This window comes from Anomaloglossus baeobatrachus, chromosome 5 (assembly GCF_048569485.1).
Source record: "Anomaloglossus baeobatrachus isolate aAnoBae1 chromosome 5, aAnoBae1.hap1, whole genome shotgun sequence".
Lineage (NCBI taxonomy): Eukaryota > Metazoa > Chordata > Amphibia > Anura > Aromobatidae > Anomaloglossus > Anomaloglossus baeobatrachus.
Window position 1 is genome coordinate 347,349,002 of NC_134357.1, and position 22,695 is coordinate 347,371,696.

At 43.6% G+C, this 22,695-nt stretch overlaps 1 protein-coding gene across 2 annotated transcripts in view; it reads left to right on the forward strand.

Moving 5' to 3' along the window:
• The window catches only part of ACSS2 (acyl-CoA synthetase short chain family member 2), a 113,181-nt gene that overhangs the window by 17,078 nt on the left and 73,408 nt on the right, over window positions 1-22,695 (forward strand). For both annotated transcript variants that reach the window (XM_075349881.1, XM_075349882.1), the window contains exon 2: window positions 11,430-11,625. In XM_075349881.1, the coding sequence (XP_075205996.1) occupies window positions 11,430-11,625 (196 nt within the window). The remainder of the gene's footprint in view (window positions 1-11,429; window positions 11,626-22,695) is intronic.

The window sequence follows — 22,695 nt, forward strand, 5'->3', positions numbered from 1 at the left end:
TAGTCCATGTATAAGGTAGCCTCCATAGTCCTCCATATATTATAATGTAGCCCCCATAGTCCTATATGTATTATAACACAACCCCATAAAACTTCAGATGGTATTATGCAGCCCCATACTCCTCCATGTATAATTCACCCCTATATTCCATGTATAAGGTGTCCCTTCATTTTGTATTATACAGCCCCCCCCCCGACCTCCATTTTAATGCAGCCCTATAGACCTCCAGTATAATGCAGCCTCATAGACCTCTATGTATATTACACCTCTATATTCAATGTATAAGGTGTCCTTCATGTTTATTATGCAGCCTCACCAGGCCTCCATATATAATAATGCAGCCAACCTCTCCAGGCCTCCATGTATAATATAGCAGCCAGCCTCCCAGGCCTCCATGTATAATATAGCAGCCAGCCTCCCCAGGCCTCCATGTATAATAATGCAGCCAGCCTCCCCAGGCCTCCATGTATAATAATGCAGCCAGCCTCCCCAGGCCTCCATGTATAATAATGCAGCCAGCCTCCCCAGGCCTCCATGTATAATAATGCAGCCAGCCTCCCCAGGCCTCCATGTATAATAATGCAGCCAGCCTCCCCAGGCCTCCATGTATAATAATGCAGCCAGCCTCCCCAGACCTCCATGTATAATAATGCAGCCAGCCTCCCCAGGCCTCCATGTATAATAATGCAGCCAGCCTCCCCAGGCCTCCATGTATAATAATGCTGCCAGCCTCCCCAGGCCTCCATGTACAGTATAATGGAGTCTCCCCAGGCCTCCATGTACAGTATAATGCAGCCTCCCCAGGCCTCCATGCACAGTATCATGCAGCCTCCCCACCCCAGGCCTCCTTGTACAGTATCAGGCAGCCTCCCCACCCCAGGCCTCCATGTACAGTATCATGCAGCCTCCCCACCCCAGGCCTCCATGTACAGTATCAGGCAGCCTCCCCACCCCAGGCCTCCATGTACAGTATCAGGCAGCCTCCCCACCCCAGGCCTCCTTGTACAGTATCATGCAGCCTCCCCACCCCAGGCCTCCATGTACAGTATCATGCAGCCTCCCCACCCAAGGCCTCCTTGTACAGTATCAGGCAGCCTCCCCACCCCAGGCCTCCTTGTACAGTATCAGGCAGCCTCCCCACCCCAGGCCTCCATGTACAGATGCAGCCTCCCCACCCCAGGCCTCCATGTACAGTATCATCCAGCCTTCCCACCCCAGGCCTCCTTGTACAGTATCAGGCAGCCTCCCCACCCCAGGCCTCCATGTACAGTATCATGCAGCCTCCCCACCCCAGGCCTCCATGTACAGTATCAGGCAGCCTCCCCACCCCAGGCCTCCTTGTACAGTATCAGGCAGCCTCCCCACCCCAGGCCTCCATGTACAGTATCATGCAGCCTCCCCACCCCAGGCCTCCTTGTACAGTATCAGGCAGCCTCCCCACCCCAGGCCTCCTTGTACAGTATCAGGCAGCCTCCCCACCCCAGGCCTCCATGTACAGATGCAGCCTCCCCACCCCAGGCCTCCATGCACAGTATAATGCAGCCTCCCCACTCCAGGCCTCTGACCACCGTGTACTCATATATATATATATATATAAAAAAAAAAACCAAGTACTCACCGCTCTCCTCCTTCCACTGCTGCTCTGTCCTGACGTCTCCTTGTTCCACTGATGCTGTACTCCCGAGTCCCTGCTCTCCTCCTTCCACTGCTGCTCGTCCTCCCGGTGCTGCGGTCGGCGGCGTCCTCCCTCCCTGCGCTCTGTGCACTCAGCACAGCAGTCGCACAGGAGTGACGTCACCGCACAGGCACAGGGGCAGAATGATGATGCAGAGCGGCGCCGGCCGCTCTTTGCTTCATTATTACTGTGCGCGGTGACGGGGGAGGGGGGCCCCGGTGCCGCCGCTGACATCGGGCAGGAGGGCCCGGTGTCGGGGGCGGCAGCGGGTCATATAGTGCGCGCGTGCACTGTGATAGATCAGCGCAGCTTCTCTCTCACTGAGAGGAGCTGGCTGCTGATCTGCCGGGTCCCCGCGGGCCCCAAACCGCCCGGGCCCGGTCGCGATCGCGACCGCTGCGACCGCGGTAGTTACGCCACTGGGCATCAACGCTTCCTGCGTTTCGCCATCGGGGACGAACACCTTCAGTTTGTGGCACTGTCTTTCGGCCTGGCGACAGACCCACGGGTCTTCACCAAGGTCATGGCATCCGTCGTAGCGATCCTACACTCTCAGGGCCACTCGGTGATCTCTTACCCAGACGTTCTCCTAGTCAAGGCACCCTCTTGGGTTGCTTGTTAACACAGTCTGACCGTTGCTCTGGAGACTCTCCAGAGGTTTCGGGTGGATCATCAATTTTCCAAAGTCAAAATTGTCTCCGACCCAGTCACTGACGTACCTCAGGATGGAGTTTCATACTCTCTCAGCGATGGCCAAGCTGCCGCTGGACAAACAGCGGTCGCTGCAGACAGGGGTGCAATCCCTTCTTCGGGCCCTTGAGGCGCCTCATGCACTTCCTGGGGAAGATGGTGGCAGCAATGGAGGCAGTTCCATTTGCACAATTTCATCTGCGTCCTCTCCAATAGGACATTCTCAGCAAATGGGACAAGAGGCCGACGTCCTTAGACAGGAACGTCTCTCTGTCTCTGGAAGCCAAGACCTCACTTCAGTGGTGGCTTCTCCCCACTTCTCTATCGAAAGGAAAATCCTTTCTGCCCCCATCCTGGGCTGTGGTCACGACGGACGCGAGCCTGTCAGGATGGGGAACGGTTTTTCTCCACCACAAGGCTCAGGGAACAGGGACTCTGACAGAGTCCTCCCTTCAGATCAATGTTCTGGAGATAAGGGCAGTGTATCTAGCCCTCAAGGCGTTCCATCGGTGGGGACGGAGGCCACAGCCTCCACCATCTCCGCGGTTCACATTCCGGGCGTAGAAAACTGGGAAGCAGACTTCCTCAGTCGCCAGGGCATGGACGCGGGGGAATGGTCTCTCCACCCGGACGTGTTTCAAGAGATCGGTTGCCGCTGGGGAACGCCGGACGTCGATCTCATGGCGTCTCGGCGCAACAACAAGGTCCCGGCATTCATGGCACGGTCTCAGGACCACAGAGCTCTGGCGGCGGACGCCTTAGTTCAGGATTGGTCGCAGTTTCAACTGCCTTATGTATTCCCTCCTCTGGCAATGCTGCCCAGAGTGTTGCGCAAGATCAGGTCCGACTGCCGCCGCGCCATTCTCGTCACTCCAGATTGGCCAAGGCGGTCGTGGTACCCCGATCTGTGGCATCTCACGGTGGGGCAACCGTGGGCGCTCCCAGACCTACCAGACTTGCTATCTCAAGGGCCATTTTTCCATCTGAATTCTGGGGCCCTCAACCTGACTGTGTGGCCACTATGAGACAGGCCAGGAAACCAACGTCAGCCAAGATCTGTCACAGAACTTGGAGGATCTTCTTAGCCTGGTGCTCTGAGAGGGGGTTTACCCCCTGGCCGTTTGCCTTACCCAGTTTTCTTTCCTTCCTTCAATCGGGATTGGACAAGGGTTGTCTCTCGGCTCTCTCTAAGGTCAAGTCTCGGCGCTTTCCGTGTTTTTTTTCAAAAGCGTCTAGCCAGGCTTCCGCAGGTCCGCACGTTCCTGCAGGGAGTTTGCCACATAGTCCCACCTTACAAGCGTCCGCTGGAACCCTGGGATCTCAACAGGGTTCTACAGGCTCTTCAAAAACCACCTTTTGAGCCGCTGTGGGATGTCTCTCTATCACGTCTTTCGCAGAAGGTGGCATTTCTAGTGGCGGTTACTTCACTCCGTAGAGTGTCAGAGCTTGCAGTGCTGTCATGTAAAGGTCTTTTCCTGGTATTTCATCAGGATAAGGTGGTTCTGCGTCCGGTCCCGGACTTTCTCCCTAAGGTGGTGTCCACTTTTCATCTCAATCAGGATATCTCCTTACCTTCATTTTGCTCTCATCCAATTCACCAATATGAAAAGGATTTGCATTTGTTAGATCTAGTGAGAGCACTCCGGATCTATGTGTCTCGCACGGCGCCATTGCGCCGCTCTGATGCGCTCTTTGTCCTTGTCGCTGGCCAGCGTAAGGGGTCGCAGGCTTCCAAGTCAACCTTGGCTCGGTGGATCAAGGAACCGAAGTTTGAAGCCTGCCGTTCTTCTGGGCTTCCGATTCCTTCAGGGCTGAAAGCCCATTCTACCGGAGCCGTGGGTGCGTCCTGGGCATTGCGGCACCAGGCTACGGCTCAGCAGGTGTGTCAGGCGGCTACCTGGTCGAGTCTGCACACTTTCACGAAACACTATCAGGTGCATGCCTATGCTTCGGCAGATGCCAGCCTAGGTAGGCGAGTCCTTCAGGCGGCGGTTGCCCACCTGTAAGAGGGGGCCGTTGTTTCGGCTCTTTTTATCGAGGTATTCTTTTACCCGCCCAGGGACTGCTTTTGGTCGTCCCAATTGTCTGGGTCTCCCAATGGAGCGACAAAGAAGAAGGGAATTTTGTTTACTTACCGTAAATTCCTTTTCTTCTAGCTCCTATTGGGAGACCCAGCACCCGCCCCTGTTCCCATCGGGCTGTTTGTTCTTTTGTGTACACATGTTGTTCATGTTGAATTGTTCTTTTGGTTCATGGTTTCAGTTCTCCGAACATCCTTCGGATTGAATTTACCTTAGACCAATTTATAAGTTTCCTCCTTCCTGCTTTGGCACCAAAACTGATGGGCCCGTGATGCACGGGAGGGTGTATAGGCAGAAGGGGAGGGGTTACACTTTTTAAAGTGTAATACTTTGTGTGGCCTCCGGAGGCAGTAGCTATACACCCAATTGTCTGGGTCTCCCAATAGGAGCTAGAAGAAAAGGAATTTACGGTAAGTAAACAAAATTCCCTTCTTTACTTTCAAGAGAGCAGGTTTTGACTGCAGAAAAAAAAACACTGCAAAACTGCAACTTGTGAACATAGCCTTAAACTAGGGGTCTCAAACACGTGGGCCGCATGTGGCCCCTCAGTTGTCATCTTATAGCCCGCAAGTCTGTGGACACTGTGACGATCGCGGCTGGTGACGGAGGCCGCACTAGTCAGCGGTTTATTTCATTTGAATAAACTGTTGGCGTCGCTCTGAGCTCTCTGCAGAACTTTACCTAAGGCAGCCGCCGGCCAATCACAGGCCAGCAGCTGACGTGGCGATCTGACGTCAAGCTCAGGATCCTGATTGGCCGGCGCCTGCTATTGGTTTATGGCTGCGCAGAGCTCAGTGCGGTGTCAGCAGTTCATTCAAATAAATTAAAGCTAATTACTAATGCAAATCTCCGCGGGCCGCAAGAGTAAGCAGGGAAGAGGACACAGAGGGAAAGGAGGACAGGTGAGAAGCGTTATAAGCATATAAGGTGAAATTACTACAGGATGGGCACATAAGGGGAAATTGCTGCAGGATGAGCACACTACTACAAGAAGGGGACAAGGATGGGCACATTACTACAGGATGGGGAGAAGGATGGAGCACATTTCTACAGGATGGGGACAAGGTTGGGGCATATTACTACATGATGGACACATTACTACTAGGAAACCAGGATGGGGACATTACTAATAGAAGGGGACAAGGAAGGGTACATTACTACAGGGTGGACACATTACTACTAGAAGGGGACCAGGATGGGACACATTACTACAGGATGGGGACAATACTACTAAAAGGGGACAAGGATAGGTACATTACTACAGGAAGGGCACATTACTACAGGATGGGGACCAGGATGAGCACATTACCACAAGAAGGGGACCAGGATGGGCACAGTACTAGAAGGGCACAAGGATTTACTACAAGAAGGGGACCAGGATGGAGGACATTGCTACAGGATGGGGACATTCATACAGGTCGAGGATCTGGATGGGGAAATTACTACAAGGTAAGGGCCATGGATAAATTACCACTAGATGTGGATGACACACTGTTATGGGGCGAGGATCTGCTGCTGACAATATTATGGGGGGGTAATGTCTCCAAAGTCTCTACTAAGGTACCCCATCCTGGTAGTGATCCTCCTGCCTTGTGTATATATATGTCCCTCATCCTGGTATAGCCCCTATCCTGCTATATACTGCCATCCTGGTATGTGCTCCCACCCTGCTATATACCTCATCCTGGCATATGGCCGCATCATGCTATATAACCCATCCTGGCATATGGCCACATCCTGCTATATACCCCATCCGGCATATGGCCGCATCCTGTCCTGCTATATACCCCGTCTTATAGTCTGAATGTGGCTGCGGGGAATGAGGGTGCTGCAGTGGAGCGGGTCATCGGCAGCACGAGCAGGCTGTGCAGCGCCTGCCGTGACCACGTGGGCCCGCTCATTACATATGCACGCCCATCCTCCCGCCGATCTCTCAGCGCTGAAGCTGGCGCTGACAGGTGGGCGGGGGATGCACGCATAATAAACAGCCGGCCCGCATGATCACCCCTGGCAACTACAGCCTGGAGTGATCATGTGCGTCTGTATTCAACGATTCAAGCTATAAAACCATACAATAACCCATAGATAAATGCTATTTAACACATTTTTTAAAAAGACGAGCGAAAAAATTTAAGAAAAGTGATCCGATGCACGGTAGCTCAGTGGGTTAGCACTGCAGGTTCAAATCCCACCAAGGACAACATCTTCAAGGAGTTTGTATGTTCTCCCCGTGTTTGCGTGGGTTTCCTCCGGGGTATCTGGTTTCCTCCCACACTCCAAAGACCAACTGATAGGGACTCTAGTTTGAGAACCCCAATGGGGACAGTGTTACAAATGTATGTAAAATGTTGTGGAATTAATATCGCTATATAAATAAATGAATGAATATTATAATTATACCCAGCCGAGTTTAAGACCCCTGCCTTAGGCTATGTGCGCACTAGAAAGTGCCTTTTTCTTAAGAAAAAAACGGACCCTTTGAAAGAATCCCGCACCCGCGGCAAAAAAGCGCAGTAAAACCACACCCGCGTTTTTTAATTAAAAAAAATAAAAGAAAAGAAAGGAAAAAGAAAAAAGGGGAAAGCAGGCACGTTATACTTACAGAGGCTCTCATGCGGCTGTACATTTCTTCTGAGGCTGCTCATTATCCTTCATGCATATGCCCCACTTCCCACGCCTGCCGGCAGTTCCCATATCTCTGATTGCAGTCACACGCCTCCCCCCCCTTGGTTGCAGTCACACGCTGTCACAATCAGATGCAGTGTGCGTACCTATGATGGAAAAAACAAATTAAAAAAATGCTGTAGGTTCCACCTCCCAATTTTGATACCCAGCCATGATAAAGCCGACTGCTTGGGGCTAGTATTCTCAGGTTAGGAAGACCCATGCTTATTGGGCCGCCCCAGCCTAGAAATAGCAGCCTGCAGAGACCCAGGATTGTAGCATCCATTAGATACGACAATCCCAGAACTTTACCCAGCTCTTCCCGATTGCCTTGATGCAGTGGCAGTTAAGGTAATCAGGGGTTAATAGCTCACCGCTGCCACTAAGCCCTAAATTAGTAATGGGAGTCATCTATGAGATTTCCCCCCCCCCCCCATTACTAATCTGTAAGTGAAAAGAAATAAACCCAAAAATCCTTTATTTGAAATAAAATTTATTAACCCTCAAAACACCCAGGTCTGACACAATCTACACAAAGGGCCATGACTATTCCAGTCCTATCACCTGAGTGACATCGCCACTGATCGCGTGGCTCACTTCAGTTGCTGCCTGAACCCAAGAACGGATGGTCATGTTCTATAGCGCTTGCTGTGAGCGTCAAATGTAGCAGTGCTGGAAGTGTTGTAAAACCTCGTGTGGATTACGTCAGATCTGCAGGGATGTTTTGGGGGTTAATATAGTGGTGAAAGAGGATTCTTTTTTGTCTTTTATTTCAAATAAAGGATTTTTTTTAGGTGTTTGTGTTTATTTACTTTCACTTACAGATTAGTGATGGGGGTCTCATAGATTCCTCCTATTCCTAATCTAGGGCTTAGTGGCAGCTGTGGGCTGCCATTAACTCCTTATTACCACGATTGCCACTGCACCAGGGCAACGGGAAGAGCTGTGTGCAGCGCCAGAATTGGTGCATCTAATGGATGCACCACTTCTGGGACCATGGAGGTCTACTATTGTTAGGCTGGAAAGTGCCAAAGAACCATGGCCCTTCCCACACTAATATCAGCCCCCCCGTTGTCTGCTGTACATTGTCTGGTTTTAGAAAGATGGAGGGGACACCACGTCATTTATTTTTTAAATGAATCAAATAATTAAAAAAAACAAAAAAAAAAAACTTGGGATCCCTTCTATTGTTCATTACCAGATAAGGTACAACAGACAGTTGAGTGTTGCAGCCCACAGCTGCTGCTGTTCCTGTGCTGAATATGAAAAATGGGGGGGGCCCTTCGTAGCCGTACAGGGAGAAATCTAAAGTCTGACCAGACTGCTGACCTACTGTATATTTTAGCAGAAAGACTGCAAAGGGAGTAAGCTATGAACAGCAAGATCAGACTATAGCGTTTCTAGTCTGTAACCATGAAGGCTCACAGCCCTGTAGAGGAGCTCCCTTAATACATAGAGAGAGAGGCTGTATTGTATAACATATGCTATAACTGTCTGATACAGTGGGGGGGAAAGTATTTAGTCAGCCACGAATTGTGCAAGTTCTCCCACTTAAAAAGATGAGAGGCCTGTGATTAACATCATAGGTAGACCACAACTATGAGAGACAAAATGAGAAAACAAATCCAGAAAATCAACTTGTCTGATTTGGCAAGATTTTATTTGCAAATTATGGTGGAAAATAAGTATTTGGTTAATAAAAGTTCATCTCAATATTTTGTTATATATCCTTTGTTGGCAATGACAGAGGTCAAACGTTTTCTGTAAGTCTTTATGAAGTTGGCACACACTGTTGGTGGTATGTTGGCCCATTCCCCCATGCAGATCTCCTCTAGATCAGTGATTCTTTGGGCCTATTGCTGGGCAACACGGACTTTCAACTCCCTCCAAAGGTTTTCAATCGGGTTGAGATTATGAGACTGGCTAGAGCACTCCAAGATCTTCATATGCTTCTTATGAAGCTACTCCTTCGTTGCCCTGGTGGTATGCTTCTGATCATTATCATGCTGAAAGACCCAGGCAAATTTCATCTTCAATGCCCTTGCTGATGGAAGGAGGTTTGCACTCAAAATATCACGAGACATGGCCTCATTCATTCTTTAATGTACACGGATCAGTCATCTTGGCCCCTTTGCAGAGAAACCGCCCCAATGCATGATGTTGCCACAACCATGCTTCACAGAAGGTATGGTGTTCTTTGGATGCAACTCAGCATTCTCTCTCCTCAAACACGACGAGTTGTATTTCTACCAAACCGTTCTACTTTGGTTTCATCAGACCATATGCTATTCTCCCAATACTCTTCTGCATAATCCAAATGCTCTCTAGCAAACTTCAGACGGGCCCGGACATGTACTGGCTTAAGCAGGGGAGTACCTCTGGCACTGCAGGATCAGAGTCCCTGGCGGCGTAGTGTGTTACTGATTATAGCCTTTGTTATGGTGGTCCAGATCTATGCAGGTCATTCACTAGATCCAAGTGTGGTTCTGGGATTTTTGCTCACCGTTCTTGTGATCATTTTGACCCCACGGGGTGAGATCTTGCGTGGAGCCCCAGATAGAAGATTATCAGTGGTCTTGTATATCTTCCATCTTCTTATTATTGCTCCCACAGTTGGTTTTATCACACCAAGCTGCTTTATTATTGCAGATTCAGTCTTCCCAGCCTGGTGCAGGGCTACAATTTTGTTTGTTCTCCTTCAACAGCTCTTTGGTCTTCACCATAGTGGAGTTTAGAGTGTGACTGTTTTGAGGTTTTGGACAGGTGTCTTTTAGGCTGATTTCAGACGTCTGTGTTTTAGGTACGTGTGACATCCATTTTTAACACTGATGCGACACGTACCCATGTTATTCTATGCTGTATTCTCACGGTCGTGTTTTCACACGGACCGTGTGACCCCCCCTCCTGGCCCCACACGCACACACGCAGACATGTCCGTTTTTCCTCCGGCAGCATGGGTGTCACACGGATCGCACACTGATGTGATCCATGTGACATCAGTGTGACACGTACCGGAGAAAACAGGGGTCTTTTAAATAAAAAGATTTTCTATATTTACCTGTATCCGGCGCTGTTTTCTTTGGCTCTGCTGCCTCCTTCTTCTGACCCCCACTGATTATATTCATTGATTATTCACTGCACTGAGGACCTGGAAGCTGGATCTTCGCCGGGGACTTCAGTGCCGGGGACAGGTGAGTATCCAGGTGTGTGTGTGTGTGTGTGTGTGTGTGTGTGTGTGTGGTGAGGACCTGAAAGCCGGATAATCGCAGGGACAGCTTCGGGGACTCGTCAGTCCCAATGAACTCTGATGAACCCTTTGAAGTCACCGTAGTGACACCCGCTGTAGCAGGGGGGGTGTTATCAGGATGTCATCAGAGTTCATTGGGAACTCCATTGACCTCCTGGACGCCACTGCACACACACTGCTTGCTGAATACTCACCTGTCCCCATGGCTGTCCTCGGCGGTGCTGTCCCTGTCACTGTCCCGGCGATGCTTCGGCTTCCAGCTCCTCAGTGCGGTGAATAAGCAATGAATATAATGAGCGGCGGTCAGAAGCAGGAGACGGCAGAGCCGAAGAAAACAGTGCTAGATACAGGTAAATATAGAAAATCTTTTTCTTTCAAAGACCCTTGTATTCTCTGGTACCTGTCACACGTCTGCAAACACAGATGTCACGCGCATGACCATAACCATGTGTGTGGCTTGTAGCTGATTAAACACGGACGTCTGAAACCAGCCTTATACTGATAACTAGTTCAAACAGGTGCCATTACTACAGGTAATGAGTGGAGGACAGAAGAGCCTCTTAAAGAAGAAGTTGCAGGTCTGTGAGAGCCAGAAATCTTGCATGTTTTTAGGTGACTAAATGCTTATTTTCCATTATAATTTGCAAAAAAAATCTTGCTAAATCAGACAAGATGATTTTCTGGATTTGTTTTCTCATTTTGTCTCTCATAGTTGTGGTCTACCTATGATGTCAATTACAGGCCTCTCATCTTTTTAAGTGGGAGAACTTGCACAACTGATGTCTGACTACCATTTTTCCCACTGTACATGCAGATCCCACCTAGCATGTGCTGCCACAACTTCGTTTCTGACAGTAACTGCCAGGGCATTGTTCTTTTAGATAGTTTTGAGACCCCCATCCATTGACATTCATGGCATATCCTATCTATAAAGCCCTTTTTGATTTTGAAATTTACATGCATTGCAACAATAGAAAATTCTTTGTTGATAAAGTGTACTCAATAGGAATAACCTCACTCAATTTCATTGCCCATGTCTGTTGTTCTTTATCTTTTAATGTTTTTTTTGCAGAGTTTTGGGGAGAAATTGCAAATGATTTTTACTGGCGAGTCCCACCTGCTCAGCCATTTTTTAAATACAATTTTGACGTTACTAAAGGAAAGATCTATATTGAATGGATGAAGGGAGCTGTGACCAATATATGTTACAACGTCCTCGATAGAAATGTCAACGATAAGAAGCAGGGGGATAAAGTGGCATTTTATTGGTAAGTAATATATTTGGCTTCAGATGTCACACTTAATGGCCATTCAAAAGTTGGTCTTTTGCAATTACAAATGTTATTAATTTATTTTTTTTTAGGTGCAGTTAAAGTATTGGTTTGCAAATAAACCACCCCCTGTCCATAGTATTAGTAGATACGGATAGTGGAGCAGGCTGCCCACCTAATACTTATTTGGACATCTTATTTTATATGTATTGTCTGGTTATAGAAACATAAGTCATCCTCTGTAGAGTTGTAGAGTACCTCTGTGATGCGGGAGAGAAAAGGAGACTTCCTATTCACCTAACTGGTGTCTACTGCTATCCACCATTTCAATCAATAAGGTCAGGTATACATGTTTTTTAAGCTTCTAGCATGGGATCCTACTCCACACATTGGTGGAAAGGGGGTGACCTGTCCACTCCAGGGTGTAGGTTGAATTCTGCTTCAGTGCTCCTTCTTGGTGACTTGCATTTTACTTTCGTATCCATTGAGAACTTTGGAAGTTTTACTGTAATGTACTGCTTTCACAGGCTATGGGATATTTCCCTGAAGGGTACAACTTAATATTATTTCCAGCACATTAAATTATAGGCATTGAAAAAAATTCTGTATGCAAAAAAATCATTTTATTACTGGCACCTCCAAGAACAAAAGCGATTGATAAGTAGCAAGAGCGCTCGTGGACCCACTGACCAACATGCCACCTCCCAATACCTGGTGTTTGCATGTCTGAGATGACATATCATTCGTGTATGTACCATTTTAGACTGAGAACCTATTTAATCTTAAATAGAATTGTAAATGGTTGCCCGAAATATCAACAATATGTCAAATCACATTTTAAGAGCGTTCCAATTTTATCAATATTTTTTAAAAACAAATTCCTTACACATTGCAAGATTTCTGCTTGCAGTCAGTAAAGTGTAACCGTCAATTTAATTTTTATTTCATAAATCAATAGTAAACATGAAAAAGCAACTGTGTAATATATCTTATCAGACACATCTGCTTTTTCTCTGCCAGAATTGATCAGTCCTTATCAAAATTCTCAATTCTGAGGTAAAATCTGTATTCAGTGAAGACTTTCCCATTACGTAGATAGCAGATGGCAGTTGTTGCTGATGAGAATTTTGAGAACAACTGATCAATTCTGGCAGAGAAATAAGCAGATTTGTTTGATAAGATAGTTGTGCTCAAAAGTTTACATACCCCGACAGATTTTTCTTCCTTGGCCTTTTTTTCAGAGAATATGAATAAGACAATCTTTTTTTTTGTTTTTTTGTTTTGTTTTTTTTACACATGATCAGTGGTTGGGTGAAGCCATTTGTCAAACTACTGTTTTTTCTTGTTAAATCATAATGACAATCAAAAACATCCAAATGATCCTGATCAAAAGTTCATACCCTGGTGATGTTGGGCTGATAACATGCACAGGAGTTGACAAAAATGGGTTTGAATGGCTAATAAAGGTAATATCCTCACCTGTGACCTGTTTGCTTGTAATCAGTGTGTGTGCATAAAAGCTGAATGAGTTTTTGGGATCCATACAGACTCGCATCTTTCATCCAGCCACTGACGTTCCAGGATTGTGAGTCATGGTGAAAGCAAAAAAAAATTGTCAACGGATCTACGGGAAAAAGATAGTTGAACTGTATAAAACAGGAAAGAGGTACAAAAAGATATCCAAGGAATTGATAATGCCAGTCAGCAGTGTTCAAACTGTGATTACAAATGGAAAATCATGGCTCTGTAAAAAACAAACCACGATCAGGTAGCCTAACAAAAATGTCGGCCACAACTGCCAGGAAAATTGTGCGGGTTGCAAAGAAAAACCCACAAATAACATCAGCTGAAATATGGGACTCAATGAAAACTAGCGATGTGGCTGTTTCAAGATGCACAATAAAGAGGCACTTGAAGAAAAATGGGCTGCATGTTCGAGTCACCAAAAAAAAGCCACAGAGTATCTCGCCTACAATACGCTAAACAGCACAGAGACAAGCCTCCAAACTTATGGAACAAGGTAATTTGGAGTGATAAGATCAAAATCAAACATTTTGGCCACAACCATAAACGTTACATTTGGAGAGGTGTCAACAAGGCCTATGATGAAGGGAACACCCTTCCTACTTTAAAGAATGGAGGTGGATCACTGATGCTGTGTGAGCTACAAAGGCACAGGAAACTTGGTCAAAGTTGATGGAAAGATGTATGCAGCACGTTATCAGTAAATACTTCAGGCAAATTCGCACTCATCAGCCCGGAAGCTGCGCATGGGATGCACTTGGACGTTCCAACATGACAACGATCAAAAACACAAGGCCAAGTCGAGTTGTCATTGACTACAGCAGAACAAAGTGAACATTCTGCAGTGGCTATCTCAGTCTCCTGACCTCAATATCATTGAGCCACTCTGGGGAGAACTCAAGCACGCAGTTCAAGCAAGAAAGCCAGGAATTTACAGGAACTGGAGGCTTTTTGCCAATAAAATGGGCAGCTTTACCATCTGAGGGAAAAAAAAATCCTCATCCACTGCTACCACAAAAGACTTAAAGCTGTCATTGATGTTAGAGGGGGCAATATACGGTATTAAGAACTGGGGTATGTGAACTTTTAATCAGGGTCATTTGGATGTTTTTGGTTGTCATTATGATTTAAAAAGAGAAAACACAGCAGTTTGACAATAAATGGCTTCACCCAACCACTAACCATGAGTGGAAAAAGATTGTGTTCTCGTTCATATTCTCTGACAAAAGGCGAAGAAAGCAAAATATCTGCCGAGGTTTGTAAACTTTTGAGCACCACTGTATATTATAAAGTTGCTTTTTTCCATGTGTACTATTAATTTATGACATAAAAGTTAAAACAACTGTAACGCTTTAAATGGCGACATTCATTGTTTTCTTCCAGCAGCTAACTCAGCCAGGGTTATTTTATGGGCACATACTGTAGGTGCTTGGCATATTATAAGGCCAAATTCCTACATCCGTGTATCACGGTCCAAGTGAGGATAACAGATCTCTGGACCTGAACTCATCATTTCATATGTCTGAAGCTGTAGAGTTCAGGTCAAGAGACCCAGTGCCAATCTACGCATCACAGTCCTTAAACCAACCATGTTTCATGGACGTTTGTATTTGCTGTAAACCACAGCTGAGATGCACAAACCTGTGTGATTGGTGTCTTCAGTATTTCATAATCTGTTGTATTTGAGATCAATTTGGCAAGCGTAATTTCAATGTTGTATCCTTTTGCTCTAAGGGGGGAAAATAAGCTCCCTCCAGAAAGGTCGTACAACTGTTTACAAAAGCATGTATGCAAACGATGTGCTCGTGTATAGTGTTTTGCAAAAATCTTTGTAAGGTATATGGACACCGTAAAGAGATGGTCCACTACTTTAACATTTGATGGCCTATTTTTAGGCTAGATCATCAATGCCTTATTGGTCGGTGTCAGACACACGGCACCTCGACTAATCAGTTGTCCGGCGGCAGCAGGGGGCCGAAAATGCTCCGTTCCGGGGCTGCCCCATCTTCTGATAGCGGCCGGGTACTGTACATCCGTCTCCTAATCAAATCAATATGAGGCAGATGTTCAGTACCTGGCCGCAACCACTAGCTGTTAAATGGGCAGCTCCAGAACGTAGCGTTTTCGGCTGCCTGCTGCCGCCGCAAAATTGAGAACAGCTGCTTGGTGGGGGTGTTGAACCCCAGCTGATCAGACATTGGTGACCTATCCCAAGGATAGGTCATCCATGTCAAAGTAGTGGACAACCTCTTTAACTGCAAGGCTATGTTCACACAGGGTGATTTTGCTGTATCCTTGATGCTTTTTTCTTTTAAGGGGGGAGGCCACAAAACCTGATGTCTTGGCCATAAATAAGCTGCGTTTTTGGTGTTGTTTTTCTACATTGTATGTGTCAATAAAGTTAGTTCAATCACCAAAAAAGCAAAAACGCTGAAAAAATGCAGCTTTTTTATTATTATTATTATTATTATTATTATTATTATTATTATTATTTCTTCACTCTCCTTGCTTTCAATTGTGAAAAAGGCAGCAAAAACCTTGAAAGAACGTCTTCTTACCATGTTTCTCACCTCCTAATTATGCCGGCAGGCTTTTTTTCTGAAGCCGCTTCGCTGACAGCTTTGCCATCGATATTTCAGTAGCTTCGCCATCTTCATTTGTCTTTGTCTTACACTGTAGTGGTGAGCGATTCCCTAGCAGAAGCCGCTGAAGAATGAACAATTACTTCTCTAAACCACTTTATGGTTTCTGAATCCTGAAGATTTTAAAAGCAATGTCATTTAAATATTAAAGTTAATTTGTTTGCTGCATTTTTTTATTTTTCATACAGAATCCATCTAAAAAGGCCGTCGTGTGCACATTCCCATAGACATATACACTTGCAAGTGTTTGATAGTGGTCTCCGTTACCGCCTTCACTAATGCTATCTTTGCATTGTCACAAAAGACAGATTTTAAATCCTGTAATTTAGTTTTACGCAATAACTCATGGAAAAATCTAAGCAGCAGAATCCTTTACAGGCCCTGTAGTGACATGATTGAATTTGATGATCAGATGCTGTATATCAGTCATCCTAATAGGGCTTTCGGTTTTTGCAATCTATCGTTGTATCAAATTCCATTAGATTGACAGTGAGCTGATTTAATCCGTATGGTCTGCCAGCACCTAGCGGTAATGGGTTTCATTGAAATACATGTTCTTCAGAACTCTGGAATATGTCAGCATAAATTGCATATTAGGAACGATGGCAGCCTCTTAATGAACATGGGTAACCAAAATTAGTTGGTTTTAATAGTCAAATTCTGTAATAGGTTTTATAAATTGATTTACTTTCCAACGTTTGTCAGAAGTAAGAAACTTTTTTTTTTTTCCCAGTTTTTTTAATAGACCAGTTGGATAATGTCTGGTGTGCTGCTCATGCCTTTTGGAAGGGTCAATCCTTGTTACGACACTGCTTGTGATGTCACATGGTGTGAAATCCCTGTACTTGGACACCTTGGCTCTTCTGGATTATGGGATGGTTACAGAATAGTTGACTCACAGCAAAATTCTAACAAATTTGTTAACTTTCAGTTTGTTTTTCTCATGGTATAGGGTTTTGGTTTAAATGGAGCAGATAGGAATGCTGGGAAATATTGCTCTCTAAAGGGTTACTGACATTTCATGAGTTGAGTTCAATAGACATATGTGCAATAACACCCCCTACTAATTTAATGAAGGAACCTTAGTGGATTACAGATATGATCACATTTTTCCTGCCTTTTCTGGGAGAAGTGAAATTATGTAAACATCTCTTGTTACCTTTTTGGCCTGTCAATTCAGTGGCTAATGGGGTCCCACTCTTCCAAAATTGTCATGTTCAAATTTTTTTTGAATGAACCATGACCATTTTAACTGCATTTGATTATTCTGGCTTTTGTCTAATGTTCTGTATTTTTTTTCAAGATCATACACCATGTGTTTAGCATGGAATAGTTTTAATTGTTTTGCAAATTTCATTCCTCATATTCCTTAGTTATTACATGGGATGGTAGATTTCTAGAACATGATTGGCTGATTGATGGGGGCTTTTTTCTGCACGCTAGGTTTGTTGCCGATGTGCATAGATTTCTGCATACTCTATTCAGATTGTGCAAGAAATCTGCTTTGTGCGAGAATACTTTACTGTGGTAGGAAAGCATCTTTCATAGACTTGATGATAGAGATCAGCAGACCCGTGGGTATTCAGGTTCTCTAGCTTTTGGTTGAACTTTAGTTAAACATTGCACCCAGACTTGACTTGAACTTGACCCCCAAACCCTATATAAATTAATTGGTAGTTCCAACTTGTGGGTACGCTGCATATGAGGCGGTGAGCTGGAAGGCAGAAGTGATGCTACAGCGCAGACACGTGAGCAGCAGCAGGGTAAGAACACTAAAAGAGCACTTAGATGGCCCACAGTTTCTGCTGCCGGTCTGATATTTCAAAGTAACTTTTTAGGAAGCTCTGCCCTCCATATTCAGCACATGCGCCAGGCAAGGGATGTGCGTCAAACCGGCTAGGGCCAGAGCTGCTACAAGATTTCGCCCGTTATCACACACCACCGGGCCTGGTTTGAAGGTCAGCGGCACCAACCATCGGTCTCTTGTTTGATCCCTGTCCACAGCTAGTGCGTGGTGTGGATTTTTTTCCGCCAAAACAGATAACAGCCGGCTGTCGTTTACCCCTGGCTGTGCTGAAGTTGGAGATGCAGGTATTACACTTCCTGGATGAGGAGGCGGTGGAGGAAGTGGAGTTGGAGGCAACACTGACAGAGAAACGTCCAGCAATCCTTCGTAGTGGTAGAACATGGCCAGAACGGCTACTGCCTCAGGGCCAGTTGCCACTACATTTGCCCAATGGGCAGTTGGGGAGATATAACGTCCCTCCCCGTGCGTAGTGTTCCACTTATCGTTGGTTATGTAGCCCTTGCCACTGATGGCGTTGCACAGTGCACACCTGAATTTGTCCGCAACATATTTGTGCAGGGCATAGAGGGCCTACCTGAAAAAGTAGTGGTGGCTGGAAACCACATACTGTGTGGCAGACACCTCCATAAATGTTTTAAAATTGTCTTCACCAGCCGCAATGGCAGCATTTCAAGGGCCAGGAATTTTGAAATGCTGTCATTCAGGACCAGGGCTTATAGGTGGGTAGGGGGATTCTTTCGCTTTCTCTCCATGGGATGGTGTGAAGATGCTTAGTGACACTGCTGGTGGTGGTGTGGTCACATCCTCTCTTTGCATGGAGCCAGGTGGCCCTGTTGCATGGGAGGGGGAGGAAGAGGTTCTTTTTTTGATTTTTCAGGTGTCTAATTTGCTGCATCTCTTGCTTTGCATTCAGATGCCTCATCATGCAGGTGGTGCTCAGGTTAAGAACATTTATGCCTTTCTTCAGGCTCTGAGGACACAGCGTGCAAACTACCCATGTCTTGTCCTCAGCACATTGGCTGAAAAAAATGCCACACCAGGGAGCTCTTTAGAGTTGGCTTTGGTGTGCTTAGTTCAACACGGTGGGCAGTAGCAGCCAACATATTGGCTAGAGGCCTGCTGGTGAGCTTTTGCACCTGCTCCCTCTTTTACTGTGCGGCTGGGGCAGCATGACCACCTCCTCTTCCTCTGAACTGCGCACGTCACTCGGAAAGTCTTCATGTAATAAGGACCTCATTATCCCCAGCATCATTTTCCACCCAGCCCTCACCCCTGCCCTCCTTTTCGGTCTCCACACTGCAGAAAGCCACAGTAGTTGGCACCTGAGTTTTGTCATAATCAGAGATGTGCTGCCGTGATCTGCTGACCGTGTACACTGGCCCTCCCACGTACTCCTCCTCAAACACAACAAGTAGTTGGGCATCAGTGTACTCAATCTCTTCCACTTCTGGCGCTGAGCCAAGTGGATGGCCTACGGAACCTTTTGATAGCGGAGTCGTCAAAAAGCTGAAGTGACTGCTGCATGACTTGGGTCTCTAATTCACTGCACTCTCTAAAAGTTCATGCAATAGTGAAACTTGTTTCAGAATATATATATATATATATATATATATATATATATATATATATATCTCTACATAGAGATATAGATATATAGAGATCTATATATATATATATATCTATCTATATATATCTCTATCTCTATGATATATAGAGATATATATATATTAGAGATATAGAGATATATATATATATTAGAGATATAGAGATGTATATATATATTAGAGATATAGAGATATATATATATATATTAGAGATATAGAGATATATATATATAAGAGATATAGAGATATATATATATGAGATATAGAGATATATATATATATTAGAGATATAGAGATATATATATATATTAGAGATATAGAGATATATATATATATATATATATATATTAGAGATATAGAGATATATATATTAGAGATATAGAGATATTAGAAATATAGAGATATTAGAGATATTAGAGATATTAGAGATATTAGAGATATAGAGATATAGAGATATTAGAGATATTAGAGATATTAGAGATATAGAGATATTAGAGATGTAGAGATATTAGAGATATAGAGATATAGAGATATTAGAGATATTAGAGATATTAGAGATATAGAGATATTAGAGATATAGAGATATTAGAGATATAGAGATATTAGAGATATTAGAGATATTAGAGATATTAGAGATATTAGAGATATTAGAGATAATAGAGATATTAGAGATATTAGAGATAATAGAGATAATAGAGATAATAGAGATATATATATATATATATATATATATATATATATATATATTAGAGATATAGAGATATATATATATATTAGATATATAGAGATATATATATATTAGATATATAGAGATATATATATATTAGAGATATAGAGATATATATATATTAGAGATATAGAGATATATATATATATATTAGAGATATATATATATATTAGAGATATAGAGATATATATATATTAGAGATATAGAGATATATATATATTAGAGATATAGAGATATATATATATATTAGAGATATAGAGATATATATATATATTAGAGATATAGAGATATATATATATTAGAGATATAGAGATATATATATTAGAGATATAGAGATATATATATATTAGAGATATAGAGATATATATATTAGAGATATAGAGATATAGAGATATAGAGATATTAGAGATATTAGAGATATAGAGATATTAGAGATATATATATATATATATTAGAGATATAGAGATATAGAGATATATATATATATATATATTAGATATATAGAGATATATATATATTAGAGATATAGAGATATATATATATATTAGAGATATAGAGATATATATATATTAGAGATATAGAGATATATATATATATTAGCGATATAGAGATATATATATATATTAGAGATATAGAGATATATATATATTAGAGATATATATATATTAGAGATATATATATTAGAGATATAGAGATATTAGAGATATAGAGATATTAGAGATATAGAGATATTAGAGATATTAGAGATATAGAGATAATAGAGATAATAGAGATAATAGAGATAATAGAGATAATAGAGATAATAGAGATATATATATATAGAGATATAGATATATATATATATATATATATATATATATATATATATATATATATATATATATATATATATATTAGATATATAGAGATATATATATATATATTAGTTTTTGATAGTGATAAACGACTTGTCACTGGGGATGTTTTGACCCATCCAGGTCTTTTTCAAAAAGTCGCTGGAAAAGACAAAATACAAGTAATGTACAAAGTTTATATACAAGAGTAATCAAAAGCATTAAGGGGCAATATGGGTAATGCTTTAGGGGTGACCACCCTCAAGGTTCAGCTAGGCTGGATATAGGATAACGAAGGGCTCAGAGCAATACAGAGCATTTACAAAGGTCCTTGTACAATGAATGAAAGGGCCATGGAGGCTATTTTGCATTAAAATAAAATACAAGACAAATGGCATTGAATAAGATACCATCAAGAGGAACAAGGGAGGAGAGAGAATCCAGCACCGATGTAGTAAAAGGTATTTTCTTTATTCAAAATTCATAAAATGAAAATCTGACCAAGTGCAGAGTATAAATACACTTAACGCGTTTCGGAGAAGAACAGACTCCTTATTCATAAGCAATACATTGCTTATGAATAAGGAGTCTGTTCTTCTCCGAAACGCGTTAAGTGTATTTATACTCTGCACTTGGTCAGATTTTCATTTTATGAATTTTGAATAAAGAAAATACTTTTACTACATCGGTGCTGGATTCTTTCTTCTCCCTTGTTCCTCTTGATGGTACTGAATACTCAGCTGTGGAAGCCAAACCACTTGTTCCTTCCATCGGACCAGAGGCTGGAGATACTTGCTCTAGAGTGGTGAGCTGAACATATATTTATTATTGAATAAGATACACCAGCGGTTTACCTGTGGGAAAGGTTCCAGGATCAAGGAGGTGTTGGCGTGCTGACGCCTGTATAGCGTGTGTGTGTAGGGAGCATGGCTCTCTTTATATCTAATATATACAGCTCAGTGTATGTATGTGTGTATGTATGTCCGCTAAAGGAATCCGCACCGTTGCATTTACAATCACGAAATTTTGCACAGACGCCCCATGTGACCCAGGGAATGTCAGACTGTTTTGATGGGAAAATTTAACCCCGCGCTTTCGTTATTCTCCAAAATCCTGCCTCCATTAAACTGAATTGAGGTGGGCGCTACAGGCTATTAATAGCAACTGTCAGTTGCTATAGGAACAAAATAAACTGTTAGTATAAGAAGCTTATGTGTGAGGTAATAAGATTTCAGTGGAGACACGGATAGAGAGAGACAGAAAGAGACAGAGAGACATAGGCACAGACAGAGGTGGACGGGGAAAGGGAGAGGGACGGGAAAGGGAGACGGATGGGGAAAGGGAGATGGATGGACTGATACCAATACAGACAGAGAGACCGTTACTATCCCGGGCAACGGCCGGGTACTACAGCTAGTGTAGACATAAGAGAGCACTGCTCCCTACACACACACACACATGCAAAGTAGCCTCCATGGCCCATTCATTCATTCATTCATTAAGTAATTCATTCATTCAATCAGAAATTCATTCATTGTACTAGGACCTTTGTAAATGCTCTGTATTGCTCTGTGTCCATAATCTCTCTTTGTTATCTTATATCCAGCCTAGCTGTACCTTGAGGTTGGTCCACCCCCTAAACCATTACCTATATTGCCCTTTAATGCTTTTGATTACTTTTGTATTTATTGTATATAATATTGTATATAACTTTGTATATTCCTTGTATATATTTTCTCTTTACATATAGGTATTTTTCTTTTCCAGCGACTTTTTGAAAAAGACCCTGATGGGTCGAAACGTCCCAAGTGACAAGTCGCTTATCACTATCAAAAACATTTTTGTATATATCACAAATAAATTCTACTATTACATGAACTTTTAGAGAGTGCAGTGAATTATTAAGTTGTGATTTTTGGGCTACCCCATT